We start from the raw sequence: 27,254 nt of genomic DNA, 5'->3' as shown, positions 1-27,254 counted from the left end.
GATAAAAACAAACAGACAAAAATTTTAAGTAGAACCTTTCATTGAAAGTTATTGAGAAACTTATGGCTAAAGACTTCCAAAAATAAAATAATAATAATTCAGAACGTGCTTTATACCAGCTGAAAATAATTTTTAGGACAATATGATATATGCTTCAAGACATAAGTGAAAGAATAACATCTGTTTAAAATGAAAACTATGAAGCAAAACAGGCAGCCATAAAGTAAATTCGTATTAAAAAGAACATATCAGGGATTTTGGATATAGAAAGTTTGATCATTGAAATAAAACAGAAACTCTAACATGAACATGTTGAAAAAGAGAATCAGTGAACTGGGGGATAGAAAAGAATTTTCCTAGACTGCAGCAGAGTGGATTGATAAGAATGTTAGAGGATTAACTGAAAGACCCCAGCATATATCTAATGGGAGTTCTAGAACAGGGTTTCAGAGTCTCAATAGCTTTACCATTTTGGGCCAAATAACTCTTTGTTGTGGGAAACTGTCCTGTGCATTACAGGATGTTCAGCAGCATCCCTGGCTGATTTCTCCTAGATGCTAGTAGGACAACCCCCTCCCCCCAAAGTTGTGACAACCAAAAGTATCTCTAGACACTGCCAAATCATACCTGGTTGAGCACCACTATTCTAGTGGAGTAGATTTGGAGGATGGCAGGCAAGTAATATTTAAGAAGGCAATCACTGAACTTTTTCTAGAATTTAAAAAAAAAATGCATTACTTTTCAGATTAGGTGTGTATCCTGAGGACCAGGCAGGATAAAAAGACAAATCCATCACCAGGCACATCATCACTGTGAAATGGTGAGACTTCCAGATAAAGGCAGCAAGAGAGAAGACCCTGTCTACAAAGGGCTGCCAGTTACGCTGTCAGCTGACTTCTCATCAGCAACAGTAGAGGCCAGGAAACAATGTCTCAAATGCTGAGGGCATATATATCCACATAGAACTTTATCTACAGCTAAACTAGCATTCAAAAATGAATACACATTATAAACATTTTTAGACATGACTTAGTACAAAACCTCACATAAAAATTATTAAAAGTACATTTCTGCAAGAGAAGACAGGACAGTCAAGTCATGAAGCAAAGTAGTTTCTATAGTAGGAGAGAATGGTGGCTAAAAAAATAATCTGAACACAGTGATTTAACAAGACAGTACATTTAAGTCAACTATTGACTGTAGAACACTGTTTTGTGATAAGCTGAAATAAACATTTAAACAAAGAAAATTTAAACCAACAGTTTCCAAATGTGTTGGTCTTGTTGTTCAGTCACTAAGTCACGTCCGACTCTGTGACCCCATGAACTGCAGCACGCCAGGCTTCCCTGTCCTTCACTATCTCCCTGAGTTTGTTCTAGTTCATGTCCATTGAGTCAGTGATGCCATCCAACCATCTTATCCTCTGTTGCCCCCTTCTCCTCTTGCCCTCAATCTTTCCCAGCACCAGGGTCTTTTCCAATGACTTGGCTCTTCACAGCAGGTGGCCCAAGTATTGGAGCTTCAGCTTTAGCATCAGTCTTCCAATGAACATTCAGGACTGATTTTCTTTAGGATTGACTGGTTTGATCTCCTTGCTGTTCTCAACAGTCTTCTCCAGTACCAGTTTTGAAAGCATCAATTCTTCGGCATTCAGCCTTCTTTCAGGTCAACTCTCACACCTGTACATGACTACTGGGAAAACCATAGCTTTGGCTATCAGGATCATTTTATACTCTTAAAAATTATTGCAGGCCCAAAGAGCTTTGTGTGCGTATGTGCTATATCAATATTTACCATATTAGAAATTAGAACTAATATTTAAAAATTATTATTTAATTTACAAATAATAGGCCTGCTATTTTGGAATTTTTTCTGAAAAATATTTCCTAAGACAGAAATTTAATGAGTGGCATTATTTGTACATTTTTGCCAATGTATTTAATGTTTGGCTTAGAAGACAACTGGATTCTTATATACAAATTATGTATTCATCTTCATGTTATTATAGATGAAACACATTATTCATAAATTCTTATTTCTGAAATATCTGAGGAAAATTCAGTCTCATACAGACATGTAGTTGGAGAAGGGACTACATTAATAGCCTTTTTGCTTGAAAGCCTAAATTCATTTTGTTGCAGCAAGTACTGATTTGTTTTCTTTGAAGTGACAAGTTCGTTTTGTTTTCAAGGAAATGACAGTCACACACCAATGTCTGTAGAACCATGGGTCTTTCAAGTAAAAATGATGTTCTGTGAAAAAAGTGGTTTGTTCAACAATCACATGAGTGCTTCTCCAAGAGAAAATCGCTGTATTTCTGTGTACAGTGAAAGTACTTTATGCATATTTCCTATATAATCACTCAGATTTTTGAAGAGATGTATTGATGGGTCAAAATCTAATAAAATCCACTTTTACTGCCTCATCAAGGGCACTCTGAACCATAACTGGCTTTTTTTCCCCTTTTTTTCTTTTTCTGTGAGTTTATGACAATGAAGAATACAATGACTCCTGGGACAGTTTGGTACCACTGCCTTGATTCATGCTAAGGCACCAGCTGTTTCACCCGTCATTGCTTTTGTATCATCAGTGCAAATGTCAACAGAGTGGGAAAAAGCAACATCTTAGTGATATTATAAAACAGCTTTAACCTTGCAGATTCTTGAATGGGTCCTGGGAAGCACAGTTAAAGAACTGCTGCCTTAATAATGAGAGCTGCTACTGCTAAGTCACTTCAGTCGTGTCCGACTCTGTGCGACCCCACAGACGGCAGCCCACCAGGCTCCCCTGTCCCTGGGATTCTCCAGGCAAGAACACTGGAGTGGGTTGCCATTTCCTTCTCCAATGCATGAAAGTGAAAAGTGAAAGTGAAATCGCTCAGTCGTGTCCAACTCTTCATGACCCCATGGACTGCAGCCTGCCAGGCTCCTCCGCCCATGGGATTTTCCAGGCAAGAGTACTGGAGTGGGGTGCCATTGCCTTCTTCGAATAATGAGAGAGGACCTGTTTAATAAGAACCTTTTCATGTCTAGGAGGAAGCATAGCTGAAGAACATTCAGAGTAAAGGTTAAGTGTGTCCTTTAAAAGTAAAGAGGAATTATTGAAAGAAAAAGAAGATATCTATAATTTCCAAACAAGCATAGCTATGAAAGGGAATATTTATTGTTAGTTAGTCGCTAAGTCATGGCTGACTCTTTTGTGGCCCCGTGGACTGTAGCCCAGCAGGCTCCTCTGTCCATAGGATTTCCCATCAAGAATAATGAAGTGGATTGCCATTGCCTTCTCCAAGAGACCTTCCCAACCCAGGGATCAAACCTGCGTCTCCTGCATTGGCAGGCAAATTCTTTACCACTGGGCCGCCTGGGAAGCCCCCAAAGAGAATATAGAAGTCTATCAATTTAGTAGAAGGCAGGAAAAGAGAAAGAGAAAGAAGGGTAATAGGGGCTTGCCTAAAAGAATCTGCCTGCTAATGCAGGAGACACCAGAGATATGGGTTTGATCCCTGGGTAGGGAAGACTCCCTGGAGGAGGAAATGGCAACCCACTCCAGTATTCTTTCCTAGAAAATCCCATGGACAGAGGAGCCTGATGGGCTACAGTCAATGGGGGCAAAGACTCTGCATGACTGAGCACACACGCAGAATCTCATCTTTTTATAGCAGTGTACTTTTTGTTGTTACATATCTATTTCCATAGAGTTGCTGGGAGGATTAAATGGAGTAATATATAGAGAGTACTTTTTACCTTCTGCTTATCTGCAGGCTACAATCTAATGGAATGAGAATTCCATTAGAATTAAATTGCTAAAAAAAAAAAAAAAGAGTTGAATTGCTGTTCTTGGCTTTCTGCTAAGGATCCTAAGGAGGTGGTTTGAAAAGGGAAATTTATAGATACTAGATGAAATAAAAAACCCAGGTATATGAGGAGTCATGTGTAAGATCTCTCTATTTTAATCTGATTAAAGTTTTGAGCAAAGAGAAACTGTGTGATATCAGGGGAAACTGTTGCCATTCACTCATAAATACATTTACTTTATATATTACATAATGGAAATGCTACCACCTGGTACCAGAAACAATTTCTACTAGGAAGATCCATTCTGACAGCACAAGGTTCTTATTTAAAATTTGGACAGATTATCTGTATTGTTGAATTTGCCAACTGAGAAGAGAAATATCCTAAAAATAGCTCGTGATTTACCAACTTAATGCAGACTGCTTATTTGTCTAGTAACCACGCAGCTCTGTCAAGACTTTGCACATAATGTGTTGGAATCAGCAACATTAGATGCAGTGTGGACTAATGCAGTGAACCTGGGCTAGAAGTCCAAAGAATTGGAAGCAAGTCCTGATGTTATCTGAGACCGAGGGTTCTGTTGTATTGATCTGGTTACAGTGGCAAAGCAGTGGTAAAATATGGACTGATCAGAAGCATTGTGCAGGAGGAAACCTTGCAACTCTATCAGTGTGTGTGTGGTGGCGATGGTGGTGGGGATATGATGGCTAACACTGACCGAAGCAGTAAGCACTAATACATAAAAAAATACAACAGATTCCTTATAATACCTAAAAATAAATGTGAGTTTGAAAAACCCTCCCTGACTAGACTTCACAGATCTTATGATTTTCTTGTGGTTCTGTGTTACTGTATCCTGAAGAAACGGTAATCAGGTCCTGAGAAGTGAAGGCAGTGAAGAGGTCCTTGAATTTATTAGCTTGCACCAGACCACCCGGTAAAGTTAGGGCATTTATTTGGCTCTGACTATTCTTCAGAAAGGGACAGTGAAATGCTCTTGAGACAACCCGGGTAACAAAAAGTTCAGGAAAAATTGTCTCAGAAAAGGGACTGAGGAGAAACGGAGACTTCCAGAGAAGAGAAAGCTACCAAATGCCTGTGTATCAAAATGCCTGCCAAGAACACAGGCATTAAATGGTGACATCTGAGTGGCTGTTTGTTGGAGTTGTCCTCAAGTGAGGTAAGTTTTTATCTTCTCACTCTCCTCGATCTTTGTATAATTCCCTGGTGCTTTACACTCCACACTCCACACTCCATTAGGAGGTGACTCCACAACCTCCTAATTGTGTGTTCTGGGCAAGTTCCTTAGCTTTCTCTAAACAAGCCTCCATTTCCTCAGCTGTAAAACACAGATCTGTGATGCCTGCTACTAAAGGTGGTTTTAAGGATGAAGTGAAGTAGTATATGTGAGAGCTTCACTATTGGTTCCTTGATAAGCTCCCTCCTGCTCAGGAGCTCCTGTGATCGAGCCTGATGCCACTTCACCGCTAGTCTCTAGCTGCAATAACGCTAGCACTCTGAGTCTTGTTCTGACCTGTAATCTTTGTTTTCAATTATTTCACTTCTACCCAGTGGAGGAAAAATAAATGGAGAGTGTTTTAGACATCACAAAGCCCTTTATAAGTGGCTGTGAAGCTAGTAATGCTCTTGTTCTTGCACAGGATGGGTTTCTGAGCAAGCCTCCTTAGTACAGAGTGTAATTTCAGAGGCCCAAGGAGAAGTCTGAGTACTCCTCACAGAGGCAGAAGTGTAAGCAAACAGTTGCTTCTTAAAAAAGGGGGGGGGCATTGAGATAAAATTCACATACCATACAGTTGACCCATTTGAAGTGTAAAATTCAATAGTTTTTAGTATATTTACAGAGTATTGCAACTGCCACCACAGTCAATTTTAGAAGATTTTTATAATTCCAGAAAGAAACTCTATACCCATCAGTCATTCCCCATTTCCCTCCAGCACTCCCAGGCTTAGGTAACAAGTAATTTACTTTCAGTGTCTATATGTTTGCCTTCTCTAAACATTTAGTATAAATGGAATCATACAATATGTGGTGTTTTGTGACTGGTTTCTTTCATTTAGTGTTAAGTTTTCAAGTTTCATCCATGTTACAGCATATATCAATACTCTATTCAATTTTATTGTCAAATAATCTATCATATTGATAGACTACATTTTATTTATCCATGAATTAATTGTTGGTCATTTGGACCGGTTTCTTCTCAACTCCCTTTTGCATTTTGTTTCCACAGAGAACGGACTTTTAGAAGAATAACTTGACTGTACTTATGACTTAACTGTAAAGGCCTTGATGTGGGTGTTTCCTGTTGGTACATGATATAATCCATTTCATTAAAAAACTGAAAAATGAAGACTTGAACCATTCCTATTTGAAGATATCAGTACTCCTCAATTCTCTAGTATGTAGAGCAGTAGTTTTGAACTATTTACTGGTCCTAGTTGTTCCCAGTTTTAGATTGTTCACTTTTTTGAACTTTTCCTTACAATTATAACAAAAGTTAAAACATTTGAAATTGAGAAATGCAGATAGGCAAAATTTAAAATGACCTGTAATCTCAACACTCAAAGACAACTAACCTTAACATACTTTTGAGAATGAATTTATTTGTAAAAATGATACATATTGATTATAAATTCACAAAAAAGTTAAAAAAGAAAATCACTGTAAATTCTACCCCAGAAGTAACTCTATTAAGTTAAAAGAATTCCAGACATTTCTACCTTTGTGTATTCATAGACAGAAGGATAGACGGTTGAATGAACAGAGAGAAAAATATGTAAGTGAAAAATTACAATGATGATTTTTAACAAAAATAACATTTACCTGAATTTTACTGAAGAGTTTTGGGTCCAAGATGGTGAACTGAGCACATCTTGAAACCAGTTGTTTTCCCCAAACTCTGGAATTGATAGCTAAGAACATGTGTTTAATGTATTTATAGATGTGCTCTGAAACAAGACAGATTCTCAGAGGCTGTAAGAAATTCCTGACTAAAGTCAGATGGGATTGAGCTGAAGAGGGTAATGGCAATCCAATGGGCATGTGGGAATTCAGTGTATAATACTGCTACAAGAGGTGGAAGCTCCATTCTCAGATAGGACATGCCAGAAAGAAGCCAGGCAATAGGAGCTGGGTAGCACAGGCATAGCCTCCAGGCCTGTTTTCCCTGTACTATTCTCTCCGTAAGTCATGCAGCCATCCCTAGATGGGAGCAGTGTCTCAGAGATAAGGCAGTGTCTCAAGTGGCTGGCAATAGCAGGGAGAAATGAGCGCTTAAATCCAAAAAATAGCTTCTTTCCTTGTAGCACATTCTACCCATCTTCCAATCTCACTGAAAAACACATCAGAGCATCAGCCCCAGCAATCACATCTGCACCTCCTCAACACCTCCTCAACATCCCTGACTCCAAGGTCAGCGGCTGAAGTAGAGAAGGTTTCAATCTAGTAGGAACCTTGGTGGAAAAACTGGATCTGTGGTAGATAATCCTCAGATACTTGAGTCTCACATTGAAATAGAATTTTTTAAAAAAGAACTTTAATTGAGGACACGCAGAAAATTGGAGAAACCTTTAGAATAAGCCTAATATCAGCACAGAGATGCAAGGATATTTCATCCATGAAACATGAACAAGTATGACAAAAATGAATCAAATTGGAGATCTTAATGATGAAAACCATACTTTACAAAAATAAAATGAGAGCTAGGTTGAATGGCAGAGTGGATACACAGAAGAGTGAAGTGTGCTGGAAGACTGGATGGAGAAATTTTCTCAGAACACAGTAGGAAAAGAAAGTATGAGGTATTCCTGATGGTCTGGTGGTTAAGACTTAAACTTCCAATGCAGGGGGTGTAGGTTTGGTCCTTGGTCAGGGGGCTAAGATCTCACTCACATGCCTCAGGGTCAAAAAAACAAAACATAAAACCAGAAGCAATATTGTAACAAATTCAATAAAGACTTTTAAAAGATGTCTGCATCAGGAAAAAAAATTGAAAAAAAAAGTAGTTGGAGGAATGAAAGACATAGGGGTAGATCAAGCACTAGATCAGTTGCTCAGTTGTGTCCAACTCATTGCAACCCCATTGACTGCAGCACACCAGGCTTCCCTGTCCATTACCAACTCCCAGAGTTTACCCAAATTCGGGTCCATTGAGTCAGTGATGCCATCCAACCATCTCATCTGTCGTCCCTTTCTCCTCCTGCCTTCAATCTTTCCCAGCATCAGAGTCTTTTCCATTGAGTCAGTTCTTCTCATCAGGTGGCCACAATATTGGCGTTTCAGATCGATCACTAACATCCATCTAGAGGAGTGACAGGAGAAAGTGGAAAAAACGGAGGGCAGATATGACAATGTTTTTTGTTAATCCTGCAACTGCCGTTCTCTAACCCATCTCCCCTGCTGGCCATGCTGTCTCCCACCCTAAATACTGGTCGTGCCCACCAATAGGCTTGTCCAGCCACACCTGCAGCTGGGGCATGGGTTTGTGGTCCAGTCCCGGCCTGTGGGACCAGACGGGAGTTCTGCTAGGAAATTTCTGTGTGTATTTCTCCACGAGACCAAGAAATGCACAAGGAACCACTGCTTCCTGTGTTTAGATGCAGTTGTGTGAGGATACTCTGTCTGGAGTTCTAGCAGTCATTTTGCAACCACATGGGGATGAGAGCAATGCTGAGAATGGATGAACAGAAAAGTGGACCTTGAGTTCTTGTATACTTAAGATATTCAGTTCAGTTCAGTCGCTCAGTTGTGTCCTACTCTTTGCAATCCCATGGACTGCAGCACACCAGGCCTCCCTGTCCATCACCAACTCCCAGAGTTTACCCAGACTCCTATCCATTGAGTCAGTGATGCCATCCAGCCATCTCATCCTTTGTCATGCTCTTCTCCTCCCGCCTTCAATCTTTCCCAGCATCAGGGTCTTTTCAAATGAGGCAGTTCTTTGCATCAGGTGGCCAAAGGATTGGAGCTTCAGCTTCAGGATCAGTTCTTCCAATGAACACCAAGGACCAGTCTCCTTTAGGATGGACTGGTTGGATCTCCTTGCAGTCCAAGGGACTCTCAAGAGTCTTCTCCAACACCACAGTTCAAAACCATCAGTTCTTTGGTGCTCAGCATCTTTACAGTCCAACTCTCACATCCATACATGACTACTGGAAAAACCATAGCCCTGACTAGATGGGCCTTTGTTGACAAAGTAATATCTCTGCTTTTTAATATGCTGTCAAGGTTCATCATAACTCCTTCCAAGGAATAAGCATCTTTTAATTTCAAGGCTGCAGTCACCATCTGCAGTGATTGTGGAGCCCCTCAAAATAAAGTCAACCACTGTTTCCATTGTTTCCCCATCTAGTTGCCATAAAGTGATGAGACTGGATGCCATGATCTTCGTTTTCTGAATGTTGAGCTTTAAGCCGACTTTTTCACTCTCCTCTTTCACTTTCATCAAGAGGCGCTTTAGTTCCTCTTCACTTTCTGCCATAAGGGTGATGTCATCTGCAAATCTGAGGTGATTGATATTCCTCCTAGCAGCCTTGATTCCAGCCTGTGCTTCGTCCAGCCCAGCATTTCGCATGATGTACTCTGCGTATAAGTTAAATAAGCAGGATGACAATATACAACCTTGACATACTCCTTTCCTGATTTGGAACCAGTCTGTTGTTCCATGTCCAGTTCTAACTGTTGCTTCCTGACCTGCATACAGATTTCTCAGTCCCATATATCATTGCAAATGTCTTCAGTACTGTCACCTATTAACTTTATGTGGTATCTTTCATAAATAGAAATAATTTTGATATAATCAAGTCCTTGATTGTTTTCCAGTATTGGTTTGTGCTTTTGACGTTTAAAGTTCATCCTTGTCTCTAGGTCACAGTCATCCTACATTTTATTCAGTTAGATTTATGGTTTTACATATTTAGTTCCTTAACTCATCTGAAGTTCACCCTTATAGATGATGTTAGGTAGCAATCCAGGTTTGTTTTCCTCCGTGTAGCAACCAAGTTTTCCCAACTTCACCTAATAAATGGTCTCTTCTGTCACTACTCTTGCCTGGAAAATCCCATGGGCAGAGGAGCCTGGTAGGCTGCAGTCCATGGGGTCACTGAGGGTCGGACACGACTGAGCGACTTCACTTTCACTTTTCACTTTCATGCATTGGAGAAGGAAATGGCAACCCACTCCAGTGTTCTTGCCTGGAGAATCCCAGGGATGGGGGAACCTGATGGGCTGCCGTCTGTGGGGTCGCACAGAGTCGGACACGACTGAAGTGACTTAGCAGCAGCAGCAATCCAGTTTTGTTTTCCTCCATGTAGCAACCAACTTTTTCCAACTTCGCCTAATAAATGGTCTCTTCTGTCGCTATTGATTTATGATGATTCCTTTATTGTATACCAAATTCGCTTTATAAATAGGTCCTTCCTAGAGTTCTCTTTCTTATTGCTTGGTCTATTGCACTGATACCCACCTATTTTTGTCTTGCATTACATTGTAATATCCAATAGAGCAAGCTTCCTTTCCCCCACTTTTCTTTTTAAAGATTATCTCAACTATTCATAGACCTTCCTCGTTTATATAAGTTTTATGGTATCTTATTGTTTTTATTTAATGAAAAACCACTTGAATTTTATTTGTAATTTGCAGGTTTGGAGATGATTGCTGAACAGAATAAATAAGAAAAAACCTGTACAGAGTCATGTAATAATGATATTTTAGAGCATCAGAAATGAAAAAATAAAGTTATCAGAGAGAAAAAACAGATTTCTGAGAAAAGAATAAGAATTAGATTGGCATCTGACTTTTCTTCAGCAACATCAGACACAACGATTCAGTAGAGCATGTGGGAAAACTAGAGCTTCCTGCTATGGTCTTTTCTTTTTTTAAATGTTTTTCAAACTTTGAACTTTTTATTTTGTATTGGGGTATAGCCAGTTAATAATGTTGTGGTAGTTTCAGGTGAACAGCGAAGAGAGTCAGCCATAAATATACATGTACCCACTCTTTCTCAAGTCCTCTTCCCACCCAGACTGGCACATAACAGTGAGTAGAGTTCCAGTTCAGTTCAGTCGCTCAGTTGCGTCCGACTCTTTGTGACCCCCATGGACTGCAGCACACCAGGCTTCCCTGTCCTTCACCAACTCCTGGAGCTTGCATAAACTCATGTCCATCAAGTCAGTGATGCCATCCAACCATCTCATCCTCTGTCATCCCCTTCTCCTCCTGCCTTCAGTCTTTCCCAGCATCAGGGTTTTTTCTAACGAGTCAGTTCTTTGCATCAGGTGGCCAAAGTATTGGAGCTTCAGCTTTAGCATTAGTCCTTCCAGTGAAGTTCCATGTGCTATAGAATAGATAATATAGAGTTCCATGTGCTATGCAATAAGTCCTTGTTGGTTATCCATTTTGAATATCCTGCTATGTTCGTTTTTCCCAGAAGATTTTATGATGTACCTTTAAACTCAAGCTTGATGGCATGGGGACGCCAGAAAATTGAACTGCTCTCTCTGCCCAGAAATTTTACAGATTATCTATACATTGAATGGAAGATGCATCAGTAAAAGAATTGAGACTATTTATAATTTAGGTATAATTTAGATAGACTGTAATTTTAGGACTTCCCTCATGGTCCAGTGGTTAAGACTCCACGCTTCCACTGCAGGAGGTATAGGTTCTATCCCTGGTCAGGAAATTGAGATCCCGCATGTCACGGGGTAAGGCTAAAAGAAACAGTACTCACAGGGCTAAATGAATAAAATAGGCATATGTTATGGACGAATATTTCTTACATTTGATTTTATGCAATTCTTTAAAACATGTTGTATGAGCTTTGGAGGTAAACCAAACACTGGAGTGATGAGATTTTATTTCACGTGCTAAAAGAAAAGGTTTGATAAAAACAATTCAAGATCTCAAGGAAATATTATCTCTGCCAAGAAGCACAGCAAGGAAGGCTGTAATTTATGATAGAAACAGCATGTCAAATTTGACTTGAGACCTTTTACTCTCCCTTGATCAAGTTTCTTTCTTTAGCTGGATGGATTGTAAATATTTTGCATCTTTGTATTTCTTATTGGCATAGAGAATGGCAAGTCATGGGATGTTGAAACTCCTGTGTAAAGTTATTTTTAGGTTCACAAGATTGCATCAAGAGACATATTTTTTTTTCATGCCACATTTCTGTTTAAGTCAGAATTATACTTGCCGGTTTCACAATTTCTTCAAAGTGCTGAAAGGAAAATAAATGTAGCAATTAAGAACTATATTCCAGCCAAACCACCAGACAAATTTGAAGAGGAAATATAAATATTTGAAGGCACAAAAGGAGCTTAGAAAATTTGCTGTCCATAAATTCACTCTGAAATAACAACTTTGAGTTACTTTAGTCAGAATTTCTTTTTTTTAATTTATTTATTTTTAATTGGAGAATAATTGCTTTACAATATTGTGTTTGTTTCTACCACATATCAACATGAATGGCTCTAGATATCAATATGGCTATAGATATATGTATGTCCTGTCCCATCTCTCACCTCCCGCTAGTCACTTTCTGAGGCCTTGCACCCAGGTTCAGTTTTATCCAGAAGCAAAATGTCTGTTGCCCTAGGGGTGCTCCAACCTAGGTGCACACAAAGGATACTGCTACATGTCATTTTTTAGTCAGTTTCTTTGACAGAAGACATGCTTTGCAAGAATGAGGCACAAGAAGAAACAATGCGAAAATGAATGAATGGCACTTATTGTCTACATATTAAAGTAATTATGAACCAAATTCCAGTTATAGCAATGTGGAAGCACTCAGCAAGAGGAAATGAAAGCGTGTCAAGGATCTTGTAATGCTGTCTTTTCAAGGGGGAGATAGAGATATCGATTACCACTGATATTATTAGAAAAATAGTGTTTAATTATGTGTGTAACAATTTAAAGGTAGCCACTTAGAAGATCAAAAGTTGAGTAGAAAAAATTGAATAAAGAAATGACCAATCCAGTGGACGTAAGGAACATAGCAACGGTGAGATAAAAAGGAGAAGATAAAACACTCAAAATTTATTTTATAAATTACCATAGAGAAAATGGGTTAAATACACTACTTTTTAAAAAGCTCAGCATGGATTAGAATCATACACATATACCAAAACTTAGCCATATGATCTTTCATAGGAAACACAGGTAAAACAACGTAGAAAACCTAAATATTAAATAGAAAAAGACACAGCAGGCAAATAGTACCTGAAAGACAACTAGAATAGCAATTCAGTATCACTCAAAATGCATGCACACAATGCTATATTCAAAATGGATAACCAACAGTGTCCTACTGTGTAGCGCAGGTAACTCTGCTCAGTTTTATGTGGTAGCCTGAATGGGAGGGGAAATTGGAGAATGGATACGCGTCTATGTATGGCTGAGTCCTTTTGCTGTCCACCTGAAACTATCACAACATTGTTAATTGACTATACTCCAATATAAAATAAAAAGTTTAGAAAGCTGTTATGTAAAGGAGAAAAATTTTTAAGGGGAAATTTTACTTTTTAAAAGGAATCCATGTACACTCACACAAATAATCTCAACAGTATTAGTATTAAACAAATAGAAAATAAGATACTACAATACTTCGTAGTGAGCCTGTAGGGAGCCTGAGACAGAAAAGATATTCAAATTAATCAAAGAGAAAAGACAGACTGCCTACAAAGGAACTTCAGTTAGACTGAAAAGAGTTATCTTTCACATCCTTGAAATGCTGAGTGAAAATACATGTCAGTGTAGGAACTTTGTACCCACTGGAACTATCAATTAAGACTAAGAGTAAAATAAAGACATTTTTTAGTCAACGACAAAGTTAATCACTGACGGAGTTTCACTGAAGGAGAACCATACTACTGCTGCTAAGTTGCTTCTGTCGTGTCTGACTCTGTGCGACCCCATAGACAGCAGCCCACCAGGCTCCCCCGTCCCTGGGATTCTCCAGGTAAGAACACTGGAGTGGGTTGCCATTGCCTTCTCCAGTGCAGGAAAGTAAAAAGTGAAAGTGAAGTCACTCAGTCGTGTCCGACCCTTAGCGACCCAATGGACTGAAGCCTACCAGGCTCCTCCATCCATGGGATTTTTCCAGGCAAAAGAGTACTGGAGTGGGGTGCCGTTGCCTTCTCTGGAGAACCATACTAAAACACAAATATTGGGTTGGCTAAAAAGTTTGTTTGTTTTTTTCCATACGATGTTAATGAACATTTTGGCCAACCAATACAATAAGGTGTCTGAAGGTTTGGGAAGAGATGGCAGTGTGTCAGAGAAGGATTTCCAGAGATGAAAGGATAGTAATAACTTACTTTGTGTATTCTTTAGGTTTTGTTTTTTCTTTCTCTCTCTTTCTGGGGTCAATACTGGCTTAGAACTGCTAACTTTAACTCTCTGTCTGCTGCACAGAGTATGAGGCAGAGAAGAAAGGAGTAGTATATACTTTCATATTAGCAGGATAGTACAGTATAGCACCTCCTATTTGTTCAACTATAGGATACAAAGAAAGCTCTGTGAAAAATTAACAAATAGAGGAAAGAAATAGCCTTGGACTATGGGGTAGCGTGGAGGGGAGATTGGGCTTCCCTGATGGCTCAGCTGGTAAAGAGTCTGCCTGCAATGCAGGAGACCTGGATTCAATCCCTGGGTTGGGAAGATCCCCTGGAGAAGGGAAAGGCTACCCACTCTAGTATTCTGGCCTGGAGAATTCCATGGACTGAGGAGCCTGACAGGCCATAGTCCATGGTGTTGCAAAGAGTCAGACACGACTGAGCGACCTTCACTTAGTGTGAACATAACTCACTTAGGAGGGGATATTAGGGCTTCATGACATATTTGGAAGTTGCGTTGGGACAGGAAAAAGGGTCAAGACCCATGGTGAGGAAGTCTGAGATGAGAAATAGAACCGACAGTTAATTGTGCCTCTGTTTCTATAAAAAATACCAACTAGATTCGTTTAGCCCTCTAAGTGGGCTTCCTGAGGAAGCAGGTGTGTGCGTGCTTAGTTGTCAGACTATTTGTGACTCTGTGAACTGTAGCCCGCCAGGCGCCTCTGTCCATGGTATTCTCCATGCAAGGATATTGGAGTGGATTGCCATGCCCTCCTCCAGGGGAATTTCCCAGCCCAGGGATCAAACTTGAGTCTCTTAAGTCTCCTGCATTGGAAGGTGGGTCCTTTGCCAGTAGCACCACTTGGGTGCCACAGCTATTAATAATTTAATCAGTAACTTGATTATTTAAAAGCTGCCATTTAATGAGCACAAATATGCATCCGTCATAGTGGTGAAGTATTCTACTGTCTTTGAAAATATAATCTTCAGGGACTTCCCTGGAGGTCCAGCAGTTGGGACACCAAGCTTCCACTGCCGAGGGTGTGGGTTCTCTCCCTGGTTGGAAAACTAGGATCCTGGGTATATATATATGTGTGTGTACATACACATATATATAATCTTCAAAAATTCTGTGAAGTAGATTTTTTTATAGTGGTAAAGTACATATAACAAAATTTATAATTTTAACCATTTTTAAAATGCACACTGTGATATTAAGCACATTCACATTGTTGTGCAGCCATCAGGTGAAGTTGATTTTTTAAATAATATACATTCATTGATATTAATATAGTTAAAAGATCATAATATTTTAGTGCATAGGAGTACAGGCTTTAAAAAATATTTTTTAAATTGAAGGATAATTGCTTTACAGAACTTCAATGTTTTCTGTCAAACCTCAACATGAATCAACCATGCTGCTGCTGCTAAGTCGCTTCAGTCATGTCCAACTCTGTGCGACCCCATAGACGGCAGCCCACCAGGCTCCGCCGTCCCTGGGATTCTCCAGGCAAGAACACTGGAGTGGGTTGCCATTTCCTTCTCCATTGCATACAAGTGAAAAGTGAAAGTGAAGTCGCTCAGTCTTGTCCGACTCTTCACGACCCCATGGACTGCAGCCTACCAGGCTCCTCCATCCATGAGATTTTCCAGGCAAGAGTACTGGAGTGGGGTGCCATTGCCTTCTCCTGAATCAGCCATAGGTGTACATATATCCCTTCTCTTTGAACCTCCAATCTCTCTCCACATCCCACCCCTCTAGGTTGATACAGAGTCCCTGTTTGAGTTTCCTAAGGCATACAGCAAATTCCTGTTGGCTATCGATTTTACATATGGTTATGTAAGTTTCCATGTTACTCTTTCTATACAACTCACACTCCCCTCCCTTCTCTCCATGTCCATAAGTCTATTCTCTATGTCTGTTTCTCCATTGCTGCCCTGTAAATAAACTCTTCAGAACCATTTTTCTAGATTCGGGATATGTATTAGAATATGATATTTATCTCTTTCTTTCTGACTCACTTCACTCTGTATAATAGGTTCTAGGTTTATCCATCTCATCAGAACTGACTCAGATGTGTTCCTTTTCATGGATCCTTTTCCTATATGCAGGTCAGGAAGCAACAGTTAGAACTGGACATGGAACAACAGACTGGTTCCAAACAGGAGAAGGAGTATGTCAAGGCTGTATATTGTCACCCTGCTTATTTAACTTATATGCAGAGTACATCATGAGAAATGCTGGGCTGGATGAAGCGCAAGCTGGAATCAAGATTGCCAGGAGAAATATCAATAACCTCAGATATGCAGATGACATCACCCTTATGGCAGAAAGTGAAGAGGAATTAAAAAGCATCTTGATGAAAGTGAAAGAGGAGAGTGGAAAAGTTGGCTTAAAGCTCAACATTCAGAAAACGAAGATCATGGCATTTGGTCCCATCACTTTAAGGGAAATAGATGGGGAAACAGTGTCAGACTTTATGTTTTTGGGCTCCAAAATCACTGAAGATAGTGACTGCAGCCATGAAATTAGAAGATGCTTACTCCTTGGAAGGAAAGTTATGACCAACCTAGATAGCATATTCAAAAGCAGAGATATTACTTTGTCAACAAAGGTCCATCTAGTCAAGGCTATGGTTTTTCCAGTGGTCATGTATGGATGTGAGAGTTGGACTGTGAAGAAAGCTGAGCACTGAAGAATTGATGCTTTTGAACTGTGGTGTTGAAGAAGACTCTTGAGAGTCCCTTGGACTGCAAGGAGATCCAACCAGTCCATCCTAAAGGAGACCAGCCCTGGGTGTTCATTGGAAGAACTGATCCTAAAGCTGAAGCTCCAATCCTTTGGCCACCTGATGTAAAGAACTGACTCACTGGAAAAGACCCCGATGCTGGGAGGGATTGGGGGCAGGAGGAGAAGGGGATGACAGAGGATGAGATGGCTGGATGGTATCACCGACTCAATGGACATGAGTATGAGTGAATTTTGGGAGTTGGTGATGGACAGGGAGGTCTGGTGTGCTGTGATTCATGGAGTCGCAAAGAGTTGGACATGACTGAGCGACTGAACTGAACTGAACTGAACTGAATATTCCATTGTGTATATGTACCACAACTTCTTTATCTATTCATCTGTCGAGGGGCATCTAGGTTGCTTCCATGTTCTAGCTTTTGTAAATAGTGCTGCAGTGAACAATGGGATACATGTATCTTTTTCAACCCTGGCTTCTTCAGGGTATATGCCTAGGAGTGGGATTGCTGGGTCATATGGTGGTTTTATTCCTAGTTTTTTAAGGGATCTCCATATCGTCTTCTATAGTGACTGTATCAATTTACATTCCCACCAACAGTGTAAGAGCGTTCTCTTTTCTCCACACCCTGTCCAGTACTTATTGTTTGTAGACTTTTTGAGGATGGCCATTCTGACCGATGTGAGGTGATATCTTATTGTGGTTTTGATTTGCATTTCTCTACTAATGAGCCATGTTGAGCATCTTTTCATGTGTTTGTTAGTCATCTGCATGTCTTCTTTGGAGAAATGTCTGTTTAGGTCTTTTCCCCACTTTTTGATTGGGTTGTTTGTTTTCCTGGTATTGAGCTATATGAGCTACTTATATATTTTGGAAATTAATCCTTTGTCAGTTGTTTCACTTGCTATTATATTCTCCCATTCTGAGAGTTGTCTTTTCACCTTGCTACTCAATATACCAGAAAATTTGGAAAACTCAGCAGCGGCCACAGGACTGGAAAAGGTTAATTTTCATTCCAATCCCAAAGAAAGGCAATGCCAAAGAATGCTCAAACTACTGAACAATTGCACTCATTTCACACGCTAGTAAAGTAATGCTCAAAATTCTCCAAGCCAGGCTTCAGCAATATATGAACTGTGAACTTCCAGATGTTCAAGCTGGTTTTAGAAAAGGCAAAGGAACCAGAGATTAAATTACCAACATCTGCTGGATCATCAAAAAAGCAAGAGAGTTGCAGAAAAACATCTGTTTCTGCTATATTGACTGTGCCAAAGCCTTTGACTGTGTGGATCACCGCAAACTGTGGAAAATTCTAAAAGAGATGGGAATACCAGACCACTGGATCTGCCTCTTGAGAAACCTTTATGCAGGTCAGGAAGCAACAGTTAGAACTGGACATGGAGCAACAGACTGGTTCCAAACAGGAAAAGGAGTATGTCAAGGCTGTATATTGTCACCCTGCTTATTTAACTTCTATGCAGAGTACATCATGAGAAATGCTGGGCTGAAAGAAGCACAAGCTGGAATCAAGATTGCCGGGAGAAATATCAATAACCTCAGATATGCAGATGACACCACCCTTTTGGCAGAAAGTGAAGAAGAACTGAAGAGCCTCTTGATAAAAATGAAAGAGGAGAGTGAAAAAGTCGGCTTAAAGCTCAACATTCAGAAAACGAAGATCATGGCATCCGGTCCCATCATTTCATGGAAAATAGATGGGGAAACAATGGAAACAGTGGCTGACTTTATTTTTTTGGGGGCTCCAAAATCACTGCAGATGGTGACTGCAGCCATGAAATTAAAAGATGCTTACTCCTTGGAAGGAAAATTATAACCAACCTAGACAGCATATTAAAAAGCAGAGACATTACTTTGAAACAAAGGCTATGGTTTTTCCAGTGGTCATGTATGGATGTGAGAGTTGGACTGTAAAGATGCTGAGCACCAAAGAATTGATGCTTTTGAACTGTGGTGTTGGAGAAGAGTCTTGAGAGTCCCTTGGACTACAAGGAGATCCAACCAGTCCATCCTAAAGGAGATCAGTCCTGGGTGTTCATTAGAAGGACTGATGCTGAAGCTAACGCTCCAATCCTTTGGCCACCTGATGCAAAGAACTGCCTCATTTGAAAAGACCCTGATGCTGGGAAAGATTGAAGGCAGGAGAAGGGGACAACAGAGGATGAGATGGCTGGATGGCATCACCGACTCAATGGACATGAGTTTGGGTAAACTCCAGGAGTTGGTGATGGACAGGGAGGCCTGGCATGCTGCGGGCCATGGTGTCACAAAGAGTCGGACACAACTGAATGACTGAACTGAACTGAACTGATAGTTTCCTTTGCTGTGTAAAAGCTTTTATGTTTAATCAGGTCCTACTTATTTATATTTGTTTCTATTTCTGTTACTCTGGGAGGTGGGTCATAGAGGATCTTGCTTTACGTCATCGAATGTCCTGCCTATGTTTTCCTCTAAGAGTTTTATAGTTTAAGGTCTCACATTTGGTCTTTAATCCATTTTGAATTTATTTTTGTGTATGGTGTTAGGAAGTGTTCTAATTTCATTCTTTTACATGTAGCTGTCCAGTTTTCCCAGCACCACTTATTGAAGAGGTTGTCTTTGCCCCATTGTATATTTTTGCCTCCTTTGTCACAAATAAGGTACCCATAAGTGCATGGGTTTATTTCTGGGCTTTCTATCTTGTTCCATTGGTCTATATTTCTATTTTTATGCCAGTACCATACTGTCTTGATGACTGTAGCTTTGTAGTATAATCTGAAGTCAGGAAGGTTGATTCCTCCAGCTCCATTCTTCTTTCTAAAGATTGCTTTGGCAATTTGGGGTCTTTTGTGTTTCCATATGAATTGAAATTTTTTGTTCTAGTGTTGTGGAAAATGCCATTGGTAATTTGATAGGGATTGCATTGAATCTGTAGATTGCATTTGGTAGTATAGTCATTTTCACAATATTGATTCTTCTTACCCAGGAATATGGAATATCTCTCCATCTGTTTATGTCATCTTTGATTTATTTAATCAGTGTCTTATAATTTCCTGTGTATAGTTCTTTGTCTCCTTAGGTAAGTTTATTCCTAGATATTTTATTCTTTTTGTTGCAATGGTGAATAGTACTGATTCCTTAATTTCTCCTTTGTTTTTTCATTGATTTTTCATTGAAAAATGTTGATTTTTCATTGTTACTATTTAGAAATACAAGTGATTTCTGTGTATTTATTTCGTATCCTGCAACTTTGCTAAATTCTCTGATTAGCTCTAGTAATCTTCTGATACTATCTTTAGGGTTCTCTATGTACAGTATGAAGTAGATTTTTAAAACAATTTTATGGATGTCCAAACAATCTCAGAGAGTTTAAGTGATTTGCGTATTAGTTGGTAGTAAAGATTTGTGCTCTATGTTTATCCAGCTTCAAATTCCACACTCTTTTCGTCCATATCTAGTGCATTTCACAGGAGTAACTTGAAAGTCATCCTTAAAGGTTATAAACCTAGGGTGGGAACCTGAAGGACTTACCAATTTTCCAATGAGAAATGTGACTTTGGAATAAAGAGAACAGTAAGGAAAGCAGATGGTTGGCTATACAGTTTTATTGAAACCAGGGTTTGGTTTTCTGGCCCAAATAATAATTTGTCTATCGCAGGTAGCACAGTGGTAAAGAATCTGTCAGCCAATGCAGGAGGTACAAAAGATGTGGGTTCAGCCCCTGGGTCGGGAAGATCCCCTGTAGTAGGGAATGGCAACTCACTCCAGTATTCTTGCTTGTAAAATTCCATGGACAGAGGAGCCTGGCAGGCTACAGTCCATGGGGTCACAAAGAGTCAGACACCACTGAGTGACTATATATTCCTGACTTTTTCCATGTCCACATTTCATATGTAATGCTATTGAAATTGATCTACTTTGTTTTTCATTGTAACTTTGTCTCTACCTTCAATGGAAAACCATTAGTATTATTGACCATAACTAGAATGTATTCATAAAAACAAAAACAAGAAAATCTAAACTCCATCTAGATACTGTTGCCTGCTCTCACTTTGTTAAAAAGATAAAGGAATATTAGAGAGCCAGTAAAAACATAGTGACACCTCACTGAACATTTCTACTTCAATAAGAAGAACTGGAGAATATTTGGAAAGGAAACGTCACAGTATTCCAGGAATGGCAAATATGGTCTGGGTGGACCTCATGGGAGAAGAACTGGAGAAGAACTGAGGTAGCCTTCTATGGAGGTATTTGGATTCCCTTGCATGATATTCCTGCTTCTCTCCACTCATCTACTGAGTTGTCTCTCTCCCAACTTGGCTCTAGTTTGCTCCAAGTAACAGAGTTTGGTTTCTCTTCCCTTGGCTAACTGGCTCAGCGTCTCAATTTCCCAATTCCTGAGGGAGGAATTGGACTGGTCCAGCTCATCATTTCAGGCCAGCCCCTCTATTCCCGAGGTCACTGGTTAATCTGTGATAGCAGTCAGATTGGCTCAAGTGAATAATCCCATAGGGTAGGGCACAGACATTGAGGGCAGACGGTTGTGGCAGGACAAATTCTAGCACTTGTCTCATTATCCAGCAAATATGTATTGGGTGGTTTCTGTGTGTGCACATAGGAGTTGGGAGTATAACTGGACAAGACTGACAAGGTTTCTGAAAGTCTGTGGAGGGAGATGAACTTAAATAGGTGAAATAATAAAATCTCAGACTGTGTTAAGTTCTAGGTAGAAAATAAACAGAGTGCTATGATGGTTACTGGATTGAAAGTATAGGTGCTGATTCTCTCTTGTTGATAGGATCTGTGGGTTCTTGAGTGGCTCCCCTGGTAGACCTCACAATATCCATTCATTAACTGCTTCCTGAAGTCCATCCTTCCAGCCTTTTATGATAAGTCTCCTCACTCTCTCAGATGGCCCTGCTGAGTAGGTTCTTTCAAGATGGTGCTGTGAAATCTTTGCACTTGGTCCCTGCAAGCACAGGAAGCAGAGGCTCTTTTTCCTTGTCCCATTGTGGGGCATGTTAGCCTGTTTCTTTGATTTAGAATTTCTGCAGGCCAAAAGTGGGTAACTGTCCTCATGAATGTGTATGAAGGCCCTGGACTCCTGGAGAAACATATCAGGTTCATCTCCAGCTTTCATGACGGTGGTTGCAAGACATACCAGCTTGGGAGAAAGGTTTGGCAGACACCCGTTCTCATTTGTAGTACCCTCCTCTTTGTAGTGAGGTAAGCACTTTATCCTCTTCTCTGATTTCTTTCTTTCTTTTAAATTTTTTTTGCAGCACTGCACAGCATGTGGGCTTTTAGTTCCCCAGTCAGGAACTGAACCTGCGCCACTGCAGTAGAAGTGCAGAATTGTAACCACTGGACTGCTAATGAAGTCCCTTCTATGATTTCTTCTAATGAATTCCTTTTGAATTTTTATGCATGCTGCTGTAGGCTGGAAGTGGATGAAGGTTGCATCTTTGGGGATTTAACTGGTAACTCTTCTTTAGAAGGTGGGGATACATGTGGCTTTTGTTCTCAGCTTTGGAATTTTATAGCCCATTAACATTCTGGTACAATATTAATTGGGTACCAAATTGAGAAGGGAGGAATGCCTTTTTTGAGCAAAGAAAGACTCAGTTTTAGGAGACATTTAGAAGCCATTTTATCCAATTCCCCAATCAATATCATGAATCCTGTTTACAATGATTTGATGAGATGTTATCCAGTTCTCATTTGAAAACATCCAGGAACTAGGAACCCATTCCCTAACTCTCAGATCTCAGGGCTGTCAATTACCATATGAGTTTCACCAAATCATTTAAAACCTTTATCTATAAAGGAGGTTTAAATAATATCTTCTTCACAGAACATTGCTGGTAAGATAAAAGGAAATAGACATACAAATTGCCTAACTCAGACAGGGGAGTTCCCGGGTAGCTCAGCTGGTAAAGAATCTGACTGCAATGCAGGAGACCCTGGTTTGATTCCTGGCTCAGGAAGTTCCCTTGGAGAAGGAAATGGCAACCCACTCCAGTATTTTTGTCTGGGAAATCCGATGGACAGAGGAGCCTGGCAGGCTACAGTCTATGGGATTCTGAAGAGTCAGGACACAACTGAGTGACTAAGCACAGCACAGCACAGCAACCCAGACACAGGTGAGTCAATGTCTGTTCCCTTTATATTAATAGGTTCCTTTAGGAGGCAGCATATTACTTCTTCTTTTTGGCCACTCCAGAGCAGCATGCAAGATCTTAGGCTCCCGCCCAGGGATCAAACCTGTGCACTCCGCAGTGGAAGCTCAGGGTCCTAACCAGGGGAATGCAAGGTCCCAGGCTATTGCAATTTTGGATTGTCTTCACCCGCAGAAAGATCTTCATGCTGAACTGTCTGTATTCCTTTTTAGTACTTCCTTTAAACTCAACTCTCAGTGGGCACAAAGAATGTCTTTTTTTCCTTCTATTTGACAGCTTTTTAGATGTGTGTAATAGTAGTTGAAGGCAGACATTAGTTGAAGGAGACATTGGGGGAAAAAAAAAACATTTTTTCTTTATTGAGCTAGGGATTTGAAGTAGCTGTTAGACTTCTATGTGACACCCCCCCCCCCCCACCCCACAAGAGGGATTAACTCAGTGAATGGGGCAAAGATATTTCACTTTCTAACATCAGTTTCCTCCAACACTGGTGCATTTAGTCAGGCTGGCTAGGATTCTGTAGGATTCTAGCCTGAAAAGTGTGTGTGTGTGTGTGTGTGTGTGTGTGTGTGTGTGTCCCTCCCACGTGTTGCCAGACGCTTGAAAGCATTTGAATAGTGCTATGAGTCTGAGTGAACTCCGGGGTTGGTGATGGACAGGGAGGCCTGGCGTGCTGCGATTCATGGAGTCGCAAAGAGTTGGACACGACTGAGCGACTGAACTGAACTGATTCTTTGTCAGCCAAATAGTGAGCACTTTATGAGATTGTTTATTGCCCTGAATAAATGGCTGAATGTGGAAGCTACAAAGAAAGCCAAACAGCTTTCACTGAATACCCAGGCGGGTACTCAAACACTTCTCTCAAGGGCAAGCGAGGGGTTTTAGAGGCCTCTTGTGGGTGGCTGGGGACTAGTCTCGGGCTCGCAATGGTTAGGCACCGCCTAGTTTGTTCGTGGGTAGCCGCTAGGCGGTGCCGGAGAGCCTCGCTGGTGGGCGGCCAGCTCCCCGGCTCCCATCCTCACCGTTCGGCCCTCCTCCGCGGCCCCCGCGCAGAGACTACAGCTCCCTTCGTGCTCTGGGAGTGGAGGAGGGCGGGGGCGAGGGCGGGCCTTCCGGGCGTGTGTTTCCGGCGTCGGCGGCCGCGGCCGGGGACGGTGTGAGAGCGGTAAGATGGCGGCGGCGGCGGTGGTGGAGTTCCAGAGAGCTCAGTCTCTACTCAGCACCGACCGGGAGGCCTCCATCGACATCCTCCACTCCATCGGTAAAGGTCGCCGCGCGCCCTCTCTGTCCCCGCTGGCCCAGCTCGGCCTGTGTCGGTCGGCGGCGGCGGAGCGCGGCCGGGCTAGCCGGCACCGGTGCTGCTGACTCACTGTGTGTGTGTGTGTGTGTGTGTGTGTGAGGGGGGCCGGGCCGGGGGCCCGAGGCCGCTCGGAGCTTCCTGGAGCCCCGGGGCCCCCACCCCGGTACGAAGCCCCGAGGCAAGCCCGGCGTCCACTCGCCGGCTGCTGACTCACGGTGGGCTCGGCGAGCGGAGGGAGAGTGGGCCGAGCCGGGGCCCCGTCGCTCCCCAGCCTTGTCTCCCGCTCTGGCCGGTGCGGGCTGGCCCGGGACCGCGAGCGGTGCCGGCCGGCTGGCGGGCTTTGTCGCGAGCTGGTCTGAGAACCTCCAGTTGAGGGCCTGAGAAACCCGCTCTGGACAGGCATTTCCCGCCCTTGGTGTCAGCCCAGCCTGCTCGGGTGGGAGCGCGAGCGCTCGCTCTTCTTCTCTTGGAGTTTCCTTTCCTCCGGACGCTGGAGCTGCCACTTCTGCCAGCCCACCGCGGAAAGCTCCGCTTGCTGGGGCTCTTCCTGAGTATGTTTTGAGACACCGAGGGGGCACACACCTCAGGTTGGCATTTGGTTTGGGGAGGTGGCCGAGAGGTTCCTTTACCCCTCCCGTGTAGGGTGTGAGAACCAGATGTTGGGGTGGGACCTCCCGGCCCGAGGAGGTGACTAATCGTCCTAGACTTTCCCGGAGAGGTTTGGAAGAGAGTTCAGAGAGTTAGTTGTCAGCCGCGGAGTTCCGCGAACTCTTTGGAACCTGACGGCTGCCCTTTGCCGGAGAAAATGAAATAAAAACGTCTTAGCACTGTAGTATGATTGTCTTACACCTTGCATGCAAGTGGAGGAACTGACGTGGGAGCCCGAGCCGGTCGCTTCCGACAGTTTTCTAACTGGGATTCAGGTGTGAACAGAAATAAACTTATGATGACACAGAGGGATTTTAAATGTTCATCCATCAAGGGTTCAGATAGGGCTAGCTCTTCGCTACACAGGCAGTAGTGATGTTTTTAATGTAGCTGGAGAAGATTCGGATTGAATCAACAAGTAGTTTGAGAATGCACGTGTATGTGGGACCTCCAGGCTATTGACTTTTCAGTTGACTCATTAGTCCGTTGAATTTTGGTACTCCTGACTTTCATGAAGAAAGGACAGTGACAGGATCTTGATGTCTTTATCTTTGGGGCTACTAGAAAAAGGGAAGAAGTGGGGTTAAGATGCATCAGTGAATGGATGATGTTGGTAAATAATGGCTGTATTTCAGTTTGAAGTTGTGATCTTAAGTCAGTTACAGTTTCAGAACTAGAGTTATCTCAGTGTGTGTGTGTGTGTTTAAATGTGTATTTTTATCCTGTGGATACAAACTAGTATTTACAACTAATGTGAGAAGCATGGGTTTTATTTTGTGTGTGTAGTGCCTACTATATTGTCTTTTATAAAGTGGGAATTGTGGTAAACATTATAATCAGAGTATTTTTTGCTTGCCGACTGTATTAGGAGAGAGTTCACTGAAAGCTTCTTTGTTAGAGTGTAAGCTTGAGTCTTGATGGTTGACAGCCTTACTTTTTCCAGACTCCATCATGGAGCATCAAAATTTTGGTTTTTGTCAAGTCATGATGCTTTGTAAGAGAAGTGATAGCTAGTGATGATTATTAAACTTATCACTACAAGCTTGAAGAGGCTGGCCAGTGTTCAAGTGGTAGAATAGTTACTAAGAGTTGGAAGAGGGACCGTTAGCACAGTTACTTAAGCAGTTCCCAAATCCCTTAAACTAGCTTCCCTCCTAAGGACTACACTGGAGCTGTGACAGGATTTTTTTTTCCTGAATGGCTTTGTAGACCTATTTATCCCTAACATATCCCATCAGCTGAGGTTCTCCACAGGCCTAAAGTTTATTGAAAGACTTTTGACTTTATAGTTATCTGTAACTTGGTCATTTGGTTTTAGTTCGTGGCAGGTAAATATGCAGACAGGTATGTTTAATATTTTAACAGCGCCTGGCATGGGGTGTTCCTCCACAAGCATAAAGAACTTGTTGTGTTTAAATTTTGCATTAGGCAAGTGACAGCAACAGAAATCGCCAGTATATGTGGGTGAGGGAAAGTCTAAGTGGTAGAATGAAAAGGCATATTTAAATTCCAAAGAGAGGAATCTGTTCTGATGAGATAGATACATGGGACATGTACTGCATGATCAATTTACTTTTTCTTGTTTAGAGGTTTTTTCTTTTAAAGCTCTCTAGCATTTGTGTTTTGCTAACTGAGTTTGTGTTTGGTCTTGTGAGGGTGAAATTTCCTTTAGTCTTCATTTTTTGTCAGAATTTTAAGAGGGTTTGCATTTTCCTCTCCCAGTGAAGCGTGACATTCAGGAGAATGACGAGGAGGCCGTGCAGGTCAAGGAGCAGAGCATCCTGGAACTGGGGTCTCTCCTGGCCAAGACTGGACAAGCTGCAGGTAAGTGACCAAGTGGATTGCTTTCTCTTACCTGAGATGCTGCGTGAAGTTTCACTTTTTTTGTTGGAGTGAGGGAATATAGGACTGCATCCACACAGTTTATTGGTAATGAAGTTCCATTTTATTGCCCACTTGTTGAGCTTCAGTTTTCTGTCAGGCCTTTAAACTCATTTCTTTCACGGATGGCTTTTGTTCTGCAGGTGAAGGAAGAATCCTATTTCCGTTGGGATACAGTAACCTGTGGTTTGTTTTTGCTTTGGATTTTCACTTCATTCCCTTACATGTGGGCAGTAGCAGTCTTCGGTGCTTTCATGCATCTGTTCTGATGTACTTAAGGTGGGGAGTACCTAGGCCCCTGCTTTCAAAATGACCAGGGATTTTGTATCCAAGGAAGTAACTTGCTGTCCTTTTT

At 41.5% G+C, this 27,254-nt stretch overlaps 1 protein-coding gene across 3 annotated transcripts in view; it reads left to right on the top strand.

The window, feature by feature from the left end:
- The first annotated feature begins 24,061 nt into the window (after positions 1-24,061).
- Positions 24,062-27,254, top strand: part of PSMD11 (proteasome 26S subunit, non-ATPase 11) — a 29,884-nt gene continuing 26,691 nt past the window's right edge. For all 3 annotated transcript variants that reach the window (XM_069602871.1, XM_069602870.1, XM_069602869.1), the window contains exons 1-2: positions 24,062-24,331; positions 26,741-26,842. In XM_069602871.1, the coding sequence (XP_069458972.1) occupies positions 24,241-24,331; positions 26,741-26,842 (193 nt within the window). In that variant the 5' untranslated portion in view covers positions 24,062-24,240. The remainder of the gene's footprint in view (positions 24,332-26,740; positions 26,843-27,254) is intronic.

The sequence above is a fragment of the Ovis canadensis genome, chromosome 11 (genome assembly GCF_042477335.2).
Source record: "Ovis canadensis isolate MfBH-ARS-UI-01 breed Bighorn chromosome 11, ARS-UI_OviCan_v2, whole genome shotgun sequence".
Classification (NCBI taxonomy): Eukaryota; Metazoa; Chordata; class Mammalia; order Artiodactyla; family Bovidae; genus Ovis; species Ovis canadensis.
Note: the sequence above shows the minus strand (reverse complement) of the source record. Positions and strands in the feature narration are given on the sequence as shown.